The 12,050-nt window shown below is 38.1% G+C and overlaps 1 protein-coding gene across 1 annotated transcript in view; it reads right to left on the minus strand.

Annotated features, from left to right (window-relative positions):
- Window positions 1–12,050, minus strand: part of LOC128664916 (inositol 1,4,5-trisphosphate receptor type 2) — a 693,905-nt gene that overhangs the window by 450,782 nt on the left and 231,073 nt on the right. The window contains exon 2 of the mRNA XM_053719708.1: window positions 8,281–8,351. Within this exon, the coding sequence (XP_053575683.1) occupies window positions 8,281–8,351 (71 nt within the window). The remainder of the gene's footprint in view (window positions 1–8,280; window positions 8,352–12,050) is intronic.

A 12,050-nucleotide genomic window follows, 5' to 3' on the forward strand; every position in this document is an offset into this window, starting at 1 on the left:
AGCGCATCGGGCCAGCTATATAGTCACAGCCCGGCCCGACCGCGCCATTAGACACAGTGCAGCTCGCTCCCGCTCTGTCTGACAGCGGGAGCGAGCTGCACTGTGTCTAATGGCGCGGTCGGGCCGGGCTGTGACTATACAGCTGGCCCAATGCGCTCAGTAAAAACAACAGACCCGCTCAGCAGAGTACAGAGAGCGGGTCTGTAAAACAGTGGTATTTTTACAAAATAAAAAGTGAATATTATGATTTACAAAGTTTGGCTAATATAATGTTATATAATTCTGCACTATGTGCAGAATTATATAACATTATTTTTAAGGTTTATTGTCCCTTTAAGTATAAACAGATAGTTTATTAGGTAACGCTTCGGGGAATGCTCCCCTTCATCAGACCAACAACATACAAGTGAAACAAACATTTAAACATACATAAGACCCTCCCCCCAGTGCAAAAAAACACCAAAAGATGTTGCCAAGGCAACCAATCACAGAATACATAGTAAACAATTAATAATCCCACATCAAAGCACGCAATTAAGTATGCAACCAATATCAATTAAAGGATACATAAGTAGCCACAGGTTCTGTACACAAAGAGCAGCATGCAGTTTATAAAATACAAAAAAGCTATTTCGAAGTAGCAAATGACAGAAAAACATAATTTATGTAAGAACTTACCTGATAAATTCATTTCTTTCATATTGGCAAGAGTCCATGAGCTAGTGACGTATGGGATATACAATCCTACCAGGAGGGGCAAAGTTTCCCAAACCTCAAAATGCCTATAAATACACCCCTCACCACACCCACAAATCAGTTTAACGAATAGCCAAGAAGTGGGGTGATAAGAAAAAAGTGCGAAAGCATAAAAAAACAAGGAATTGGAATAATTGTGCTTTATACAAAAAAATCATAACCACCACAAAAAAGGGTGGGCCTCATGGACTCTTGCTAATATGAAAGAAATGAATTTATAAGGTAAGTTCTTACATAAATTATGTTTTCTTTCATGTAATTAGCAAGAGTCCATGAGCTAGTGACGTATGGGATAATGACTACCCAAGATGTGGATCTTCCACGCAAGAGTCACTAGAGAGAGAGGGATAAAATAAAGACAGCCAATTCCGCTGAAAAATAATCCACACCCAAAATAAAGTTTAAATCTTATAATGAAGAAAACTGAAATTATAAGCAGAAGAATCAAACTGAAACAGCTGCCTGAAGTATTTTTCTACCAAAAACTGCTTCAGAAGAAGAATACACATCAAAATGGTAGAATTTAGTAAAAGTATGCAAAGAAGACCAAGTTGCTGCTTTACAAATCTGATCATTCGAAGCTTCATTCCTAAACGCCCAGGAATTAGAAACTGACCTAGTAGAATGAGCTGTAATCCTTTGAGGCGGAGATTTACCCGACTCGACATAAGCATGATGAATTAAAGATTTCAACCAAGATGCCAAAGAAATGGCAGAGGCCTTCTGACCTTTCCTAGAACCGGAAAAGATAACAAATAGACTAGAAGTCTTTCGGAAATTCTTAGTAGCTTCAACATAATATTTCAAAGCTCTAACTACATCCAAAGAATGCAATGATCTCTCCTTAGAATTCTTAGGATTAGGACATAATGAAGGAACCACAATTTCTCTACTAATGTTGTTAGAATTCACAACCTTAGGTAAAAATTTAAAAGAAGTTCGCAACACCGCCTTATCCTGATGAAAAATCAGAAAAGGAGATTCACAAGAAAGAGCAGATAATTCAGAAACTCTTCTAGCAGAAGAGATGGCCAAAAGAAAACAAAACTTTCCAAGAAAGTAATTTAATGTCCAGTGAATGCATAGGTTCAAACGGAAGAGCTTGAAGAACCCCCAGAACCAAATTCAAACTCCAAGGAGGAGAAATTTACTTAATAACAGGTTTTATACGAACCAAAGCTTGTACAAAACAATGAATATCAGGAAGAATAGCAATCCTTCTGTGAAAAAGAACAGAAAGAGCAGAGATTTGTCCTTTCAAGGAACTTGCAGACAAACCTTTATCCAAACCATCCTGAAGAAACTGAAAACTTCTCGGAATTCTAAAACAATGCCAGGAAAAATGATGAGAAAGACACCAAGAAATGTAAGTCTTCCAGACTCGATAATATATCTTCCTAGATACAGATCTACGAGCCTGTAACATAGTATTAATCACAGAGTCAGAGAAACCTCTTTGACTAAGAATCAAGCGTTCAATCTCCATACCTTTAAATTTAAGGATTTGAGATCCTGATGGTAAAAAAGGACCTTGTGAACAAGAAGCCATGCGGACAAGATCCGTATACCAAAACCTGTGAGGCCATGCTGGAGCCACCAGCAGAAAAAACGAGCATTCCTTCAGAATCTTGGAGATTACTCTTGGAAGAAGAACTAGAGGCTGAAAGATATAGGCAGGATGATACTTCCAAGGAAGTGACAATGCATCCACTGCTTCCGCCTGAGGATCCCTGGATCTGGACAGATACCTGGGAAGTTTCTTGTTTAGATGAGAAGCCATCAGATCTATTTCTAGAAGTCCCCACATTTGAACAATCTGAAGAAACACCTCTGGGTGAAGAGACCACTCGCCCGGATGTAACGTTTGGCGACTGAGATAATCCGCTTCCCAATTGTCAATACCTGGGATATGAACCGCAGAGATTAGACAGGAGCTGGATTCCGCCCATACCAGTATTCGAGATACTTCTTTCATAGCCAGAGGACTGTGAGTCCCTCCTTGATGATTGATATATGCCACAGTTGTGACATTGTCTGTCTGAAAACAAATGAACGATTCTCTCTTTAGAAGAGGCCATGACTGAAGAGCTCTGAAAATTGCACGGAGTTCCAAAATATTGATTGGTAATCTCACCTCCTGAGATTTCCCAAACCCCTTGTGCTGTCCGAAACCCCCATACAGCTCCCCAACCTGTCAGACTTGCATCTGTTGAGATCACAGTCCAGGTTGGAAGAAAAAAAGAAGCCCCCTGAACTAAACGATGGTGGTCTGTACCACGTCAGAGGGTGTCGAACAATCAGTTTTAAAGATATTAAATGAGATATCTTTGTATAATCCCGGCACCACTGGTTCAGCATACAGAGCTGAAGAGGTCGCATGTGAAAATGAGCAAAGGGGAACACGTCTAATGCAGCAGTCATAAGAACCTAGAATTTCCATGCATAAGGCTACCGAAGGGAATGATTGAGACTGAAGGTTTCGATAAGCTGAAACCAATTTCAGACGTCTCCTGTCCAACAGAGACAGAGTCATGGACACTGAATCTATCCGGAAATCTAAAAAAGGTTACTCTTGTCTGAGGAATCAACAAACTTTTTGGTTAATTGATCCTCCAACCATGTTCTTAAAGAAACAACACTCATAAAAAGCTGGAAAGGATCTTTCCATTGAAAATGAGCAAAGGGAATTGAATCCAATGCTGTTAAAACTTCTATGCATATATAGCAACTGAAGGAAATAAAAGAGACTAAAGGTACCGACAGACGGAACCCAATACAAATTGTCCCTTGTCTGATAGAGACAAAGATAGTGACATAAACCATCTGGAAACCTAAAAAAAGGTGACCCTTGCGTGAGGAATCAAGAGCTTTTGAAAAAAGATCCTCTAACTATGTCCTGAAGAGCAAGTGAAACATATGAGATTCCGCATCCTCAGGAAATAATCTGAATGAAAACAGAAAAATGAAGAATATGCATTTATTGTATCTAATGAAAACAAATAATGCTATCAATGACCACAAAAAGGCAGAATAGTTTGAATAAAACTCCAAAACCCAGTTCCTAGAAAAGGAACTGGAAGAAAAACCCCAGAAGATTCCAGGTCTGAGCAGCGCTTGAACCCCATGGGTACCCTGCCAAGCTTCAACAGTATCCAAAATATATAGGACAGAAACACACTGAAAGAAAGTGTTAGCCTTACTGGAATAAAATCAAAGAAATTTGGACAAAATAGAACCAAATAAATTTCAAAGAAGTCTTAACCTGCCCCTTACCAGCCAAGCTGGAATACGGCACGTACATCGCAACATTAGGGAGCTAATTTCGAACCCCAATTAAAAACATGTTACTTGATTATCTTAGAACAAAAGAAATATGGATTTTCTTTTTTTTTTTTTTTTTTTAAATCACAAAATTCTTCTAGCTAAAATAGCTAAAGACATAGATTAACCCTCATTTGCGAATATATTCAATAAAATGAAGACACAAATGAAATCATTAGCATGATAGTCCAGTTTAAAGGACCAGTCAAAACAGAGGACTTGCAAAATGCAAAACAACAAGACAAATGCAACAGCACCTAGTCTAGTAATGTTGTCCCTTTAACAATGCTAAAATAAATCATAATCTGATACTTGATCTTAAAGTAAACAGAAAAAAATGAAGCAATTGCAATATCACAGGACCAAGAAAAGTACCTGAAACTAAATAATTTTCCAAAAATAAGATACAACTATATAAAGGAAAATAAATACTATTTTGCTATAAAAACAATAGCATAATTAGTAGGAGTAGAGATAGCTCCAATAAATTGGAGAACCCTCCAAATTGAATTTAACTGCTGACAAAGAATATAGTTTAAAAATAAAAGAAAATTCTCAGCCTATTCCATTCCCTAGTATGGGGAATTGGAAAGAAAACCTCTGAAATCACAGAAGAAGAAAAAGGCAGAAATAGTGTCAGCTAGTCTTAAAGAACTAGTTACCTTAATATCCAAAATAATCAACACCTCTTCAACAAAGAACAAATGTACTTTAATAATAAAAAAATTATATAAAAAAGTAGATTTGTTAGTGTCAATATCTGATGAAGAGAATTTCTGAAAGAGAAAAAAACATCATCAGAGAAGGATAAATCAGTATGTTGTTGGTCATTTGAAACTTCAATAATTAAAAAAGAAGTGAAAAAGACCTAAAAATCGTATTAGAAGGCACGAAGTCAGACATAGCCTTAATCAGAAAAAATATTTCTTATAAATCTTCTAATCATTTCTTACACTAAGAATGGAAATGTATAAAGCATAAATACTAATGGAATCTGCATGTAAAAGTATATCATAATAACTTATTACAAACCATAGCTAAAGATAAACATTTATAACATTTAAAATAAATGAACTTAGCTTTGGTAGAACTGAAACTCAGTTAAGCATTTTTCCAGAAGTGGCTTCTGACTCAGGGACAAACGGAGACATCTTGCAATATGTAATAGAAAAAACAACATATAAAGCAAAATTGATCAAAATTCCTTAAATGACCGTTTCAGGAATGGGAAAAAAATGCCAATGAACAAGCTTCTAGCAACCAGAAGCAATAAATAATGAGACTTAAATAATGTGGAGACAATAGTGACGCCCATATTTTTTAGCGCCAAAAAAGACGCCCACATTATTTGGCGCCTAAATGCTTTTGGCGCCAAAAATGACGCCACATCCGGAACGCCGACACTTTTGGCGCAAAAAAACGTAAAAAAAATGACGCAACTTCCGGCGACACGTATGACGCTGGAAACAGAAAAAAAAATTTGCGCCAAAAAAGTCAGCGCCAAGAATGACGCAATAAAATGAAGCATTTTCAGCCCCCGCGAGCCTAATAGCCCACAGGGAAAAAGTCAAATTTTAAGGTAAGAAAAAAATTGATTAATTCATATGCATTATCCCAAATATGAAACTGACTGTCTGAAATAAGGAATGTTGAACATCCTGAGTCAAGGCAAATAAATGTTTGAACACATATATTTAGAACTTTATATAAAAGTGCCCAACCATAGCTTAGAGTGTCACAGAAAATAAGACTTACTTACCCCAGGACACTCATCTACAAGTAGTAGAAAGCCAAACCAGTACTGAAACGAGAATCAGTAGAGGAAATGGTATATATAAGAGTATATCGTCGATCTGAAAAGGGAGGTAAGAGATGAATCTCTACGACCGATAACAGAGAACCTATGAAATAGACCCCGTAGAAGGAGATCATTGAATTCAAATAGGCAATACTCTCTTCACATCCCTCTGATATTCACTGCACACTGAGAGGAAAACCGGGCTCCAACCTGCTGCGGAGCGCATATCAACGTAGAATCTAGCACAAACTTACTTCACCACCTCCACAGGAGGCAAAGTTTGTAAAACTGATTTGTGGGTGTGGTGAGGGGTGTATTTATAGGCATTTTGAGGTTTGGGAAACTTTGCCCCTCGTGGTAGGAATGTATATCCCATACGTCACTAGCTCATGGACTCTTGCTAATTACATGAAAGAAATATACAATAGCCCTGTCCTTTACAGTGCACACGTACTTGTTTAACTTGTTATAATCAAGACATCAGTTACTAACGGCTAAATACGGGCAATAGCTAGAGACCTAACAAGTCAGATAGGGGTATACGCAAAGTACCAAGAAAGTCCAATATAGATGCAGGTCAGTGTATTGTAATAAGTAAGGAGCTAACCGTAAATGTAGTCTACCGTGTATCAGGTCTCATATCCTAAAAGAGCCGTGGATCGCAATAGCGCTAAACCTCGCAAGTGTCTGTGTGTGCTGACACGGAAGTGCGCATGCGTATCGGCAAGGAACGCTCCGCCCCCAGTAGTCCCCAAGTGTTGCTGGGATAGGACAAGAGAGGCAAGCCCCTATGTGTGCAAATGCGGCCCGCATCTGTCCCGCCCCCGGTCAACCTCAAGCAGTGCTCTGATAGGTCATGCAGGGCAAGCCTCGGTGTGTGTATATGCCTACCGTATCCACTCATGTCATAACTAGACTAAGCAAAGGGATGTTATAAGGAATGGTCCAAGGGACACATAATTCCATAGATGGATGGGAATGTAAGAACTGAAAAGGCTCCAAATATTGTGTCAGTTGACTTATTGCATACGTATCAAACACAATAAATGCAAGCATAAAACCGCATATAAGGCAGGGCCCCAGCAGAACACCACTCATAATTGGGTTGGTATAAAATGGTGAAATATATATCAGGGGAGCTGGCAGGATAAACCAGCGACCACCAGGGTGATAAGGCTACGAGCATTGTGATATACAGGAATAAACAACAATGTGCTGCAAAAAACATACATTGACATAAAATACATTGTGCTGCAAAAAACATGGTATACCACCCCTGACCTCAATATGAATAGGCATCTACACTTAGACCAATAGGAATATACACACACAGGAAGGGACAAACCCCGAGATCCCAACTAAGGGCCGTAAATAAGGCAGATCCCAAACGGGTCAGAAGAATAAGTGCAGAATAGCAAGTATGGGTGAGATGGCCTGGTTGGGAAGGGGCGGGGAGCCAATATGTGTGTACAAAGCAAAACACAACAAAGATACACAAGTATCAATAGTAGCAGTCAATCAAATACACCCCCTCTAAATAGGCTAACAAACACAGTCATAGTTCTGAGAACAACATAGATATAGTGAGTCATGTACAGATCAGGAATATACAGATTGGTATCCTTTGTTGAAAAGCATACCTAGGTAGCTTTATGAGCAGCAATTCTCTACTGAGAGCTAGCAGTTGATGGCTACACACATGACACTTGTAATTGGCTCATTAGATGTGTTTAGCTAGCTCTCAGTACTGCATTGCTGCTCTGGAGTTGATTTTAACTATGTGTTTACTGTTTGCAGGTGTTTTTACGACCCTTTAATGTATTCACGTCTCCTTAGTATTAACATCTCCATATCCAGATTACATAGAAGTCAAAATTAAACTTTCATGATTCAAAAATCTTTACTTCTATGCTCATATTTACATAGTTATTAGGTATTCATTGAAATATAGAAAGTTTTATAAAATTGTACGTTCTATCTGAATAATAATAATAAAAATGCTAAAATAATCAGAGGCAGCCTGCAGCAAGAGCTTCTTGGTGTACGCGTGATCTGTACGTTGTTTTATACGCGGTGCTTAGCTATAAACAGCAACATTTGTAAAACGCTTTTCTATAGATTCACACGCACAAGGGCAGCCTAAACCTGCATCACTGAGTGTCAAAACTTCTGCCTCACACTTATTCTAAAAATGTTATTTCAACATGTGGTTTCCACGGAAACAAAACATTCTATAGACGGCTGACAATCTTCAGGGCAGATATGTTCTGGGATTCTTTGTCTGCTAACCAGACTGCGATATATTAGCACATTTTAACGGTAAAGAATAGGAATTAGAGGTGACATTAGCATTATCATTAGCAGAGGACAACATAAAACGTCTATACACCCCAGTCCCCACAAACCTCTGAATTTCTTTGGAGGATTTGCCAGATCTCCGGCATCTGGATGGACCACACATCTGTCATCAACCAATCTACAATGAAAAAACAAATCATTTTACCATCACAGAAATGTAAATATTTACCAGACAAAGGTTCAGAAGCAGCGCGGTAATAACGGCAGAAGTGAAAAATAACTCCGCTCTGCAGGTGCAGCAGATAGCGGTAATGTGCGAACAGTAATGCTGGAAATAATGAGGCCACAACCCTTATTGTACAAAACGTCCGATTAAAAATCACGTTGGATTAAAGGGATTATATTAGTAGACCTGAGCCATCAACACCCTACAGCCAGTCAATACTTCTTCCTTAAAGGGACATAAAACCCAAAACTTTTCTTTCATGATACTGATAGAACAATATTAAACAAATTTTACTTCTATTATGGCATTTTCTTTGTTTTCTTGTTATCCTTTGTTGAAAAGCAGGGATCTAAACTCAGCAGTGTGCACGTGTCTGCAGCAGAATATGGCAGCAGTTTTGCAACAATGTTATACATTAGCAAGAGCACTAGATGGAAGTGCTATTTCCTGTTAGGTAGCGCTCCAGACATATGTAAACTGATATCTCTTTAACAAAGAATAACATGAGAACAAATTAAATTTGCTAATATAAGTAAATTATAAACTTTTTTTTTTTATTGTAATCTCTATGTCCCTTTAAAGGGCCATTAAATTGCTGGAAACAACCTCAGCCGAATGGTTGTTGGGTTTCCCCTGTGTCCGCATTCTCTTTTTTATCTGTTTACAGGTGCCAGTTAGTGACACATTTTTATACTAAGCACGGCCATCTTGGAGGTCACATGACAAACATTCACAGACAGGGAATACTGGACAATCTGCAAGTGACTGGTGACAATGGTAGGTGTGGTCACATAATGCCCCCTTCTAAAAGCTCTACCTTAGCCCCCACTCTTTATTCCATAATGTATATTTTTCACAACTGTAACAGTGATTTTATCCTTTGGAAGCCATTCAAACGGGCAATGCATTCATTTAGCAGACAGTCCAGTAAAATATTTGTGTCCAGTATTTTGGTGAAGTCTCTAAATAATAGCAAAATGTAAACGGTCTCGCATGAATCAACACATTCCAAATCTGAAGCAGAAAGAATTGAGTAGCAGTCAAGGGGGTCAAATAACTGTTTGTGCGTGTTACTGGCAGCCAAAGAAGTAAAATTATTTATTTGTCTGTTACTGGCAGCCAAAGGGTAAAATGACTGCTTGGTTGAAAAAAAATTGCATAGTGGGATCAAGAATGTTGGCTAAGGTAAAGATTTTAGCGGGGGGACAATGTGTTACCCTACCTATTAACATGCCTAGTCACAGTCTTAGGGCTAGGTTACATGTGATAGTCCTTTCTGGCTTTTTGCTCACAACAAAAATATTGCTCATATTACAAGCTGAAAGTAAACGCAATTGCGAGAGCTTATTGGGTACTGCGTTAAAAAAAATGTTGTACCAAACACAACATAAATACATTTAAAATTACAGTTACACTCATATAAACACTATCTGATAAAATTATTCACATAAATATTTATAAGGGTTAAAAGGTATATGGTATATGACAAAGTGAGTGCAAAGGGCCATAATGTATTATTATTATTATTATTATTATTATTATCATCAGGTATTTGTAGAGCGCTGTAAACATAGTCAGTATACAGGACAGCTTTTGCAGGGATCAAGTGGGTAGAGGGCCCTGCCGAGAGTTTCACTGTTGTAGTCGGCTCTTATGAAGGCGATCTGCAAACAGCTGGGCTCATAGGCTTACATTCTAAGGGTTTCAAGGGGAAAGCAATGGAGTTAGGAAAGGTTAGTTAGTGTTGGTTGTAAGCATCATTGAATAGTAGAGTTTTTAGGGAGCGCTTGAAGCTGATAAAACTAGGGGAGATTTATTAAAGCCCTATGGCTGCAAGTTCTCACAAAGACTTGCTCGCCGTCATTTATCAAGCAGCGGTCACCAGACCGCCGCTTCCCTAACCTCTTCGCCACCTCTAAGGTGGCGAAATTCAATCTCCTCGGTCTAGTCAGACCGAGGAGATTGGCAGCTCCTGCCCGCGCGTGATTGGCTGTGCGCGGGAAGGGGGCGGGATTGCACACAAGTGCAAAATTGCGCTCGTGTGCAATGGCGAATACCTGCGGGTAATTTCGACCCGCCACAGGCGAGCTGAGGCGTATAGGGGCGCGTATACACACCCCTGTCCGCCTCAGCTTTAATAAATCTAGCCCCAAATGTGAGTGCAACTTTTATTGATATTACATCTGTCCCAGATGTACAGTACTAGGCCATATTGGCGTATGTGTTTGCTTTCTTCACACTATCTACAGATTGCAGTTATCATACCGGAGGTCAGTCTGCTGGGTGACTGATTCCAGCCTGCTTTATTTGCACCGCTGGGGGTGCTCATCTAAATGTGGGTGTAACATCGTACATATTGAATTTTATTTCATCCATACAGTACTAGGCTATGTGGTGCTTCTTTTTCTTTATTTCACATATATATCTGTATATGCCTATACCTATATATCTTTTCCTATAGATATTATTATTATTATTATTATCATCAGGTATTTGTAGAGCGCCAACAGATTCCGCAGCGCTGTAATAATATGTAGGTATAGATATCTATTTTAAATTAACATTATCAGATATATATATTATATATATATATATATATATATGATAATGTATATCTGATAATATATATATATACACACATACACAGTATATACACACACAATTATTTACAGAGTGTGTATATATATAAAAAATTTAATAATAATAAAAATAATTATAAGTGAAGAACATAGGAATGTAAAATATGTTTAACACGATTTGTGTTTTGCACTTTAGGTTGGGTTAACGCACATCAAGAATTACAAATCTCAAAGCGCGTTCTTGAAATATTAAATATAAAAAAAAATTAAAAAATGATTATGCCTACTATTGTAAATAATTCTAAATAATCCATAGAATACACACATATATATTTTACAGAATGTATAATAATTATTTTTATATATTTTATATTTAATATTTGAAGAACATTGGAATGTAAAATATGAATAATTCCTGACGGGTTAGTGGGTGAGTGATAAGTGTTAGATTTTCTTCTGCACTCTCCAAGTCTAAGCGGAGAATACATTAACGTGGTCACGATAGTATTGTGGAGAACAGCTGGCAACTTTACATACAAACCAATAATTTGCCTCTTTGCTGGCAGTAACATACATACACAGAAGTAATCTGACTCCCTTAATGCCTCTCACTTAGGAGGCCATTTATATTTCACCAACACTCAGGTACTGGACATTTAAGTGTGCAGCCACTGCAAAAAAATGTAAAGGTTCCACAATGTACCATGTACGTTAACTCAAAGTGCACAATGCGGCTTATAAACAGACATCACTGATAGATGAGCACCGCTTCTGTCACAGGGTGCCAAAAACAGGACTTCAAAGATGGCTGCGCCTAGTGTGCAGGAGTTTGACCACGTAGCATCAGCTTTAAAGAGAGCTGCAGGAGTAATAGCCGAGCGAGTAGTAACCGCACTATTGTAGTTGTGGCCAGTAGTTTAATGTAGCCTTAAAGGGACAGTCTAGTCCAAAATAAACTGTTATGATTCAGATAGAGAATGTAATTTTAAACAATTTTCCAATTTACTGTTATCACCAATTTTGCTTTGATCTCTTGGTATTCTTAGTTGAAAGCTAAACCTAGGAGGTTCAT

Source organism: Bombina bombina, chromosome 6 (assembly GCF_027579735.1).
Source record: "Bombina bombina isolate aBomBom1 chromosome 6, aBomBom1.pri, whole genome shotgun sequence".
NCBI lineage: Eukaryota > Metazoa > Chordata > Amphibia > Anura > Bombinatoridae > Bombina > Bombina bombina.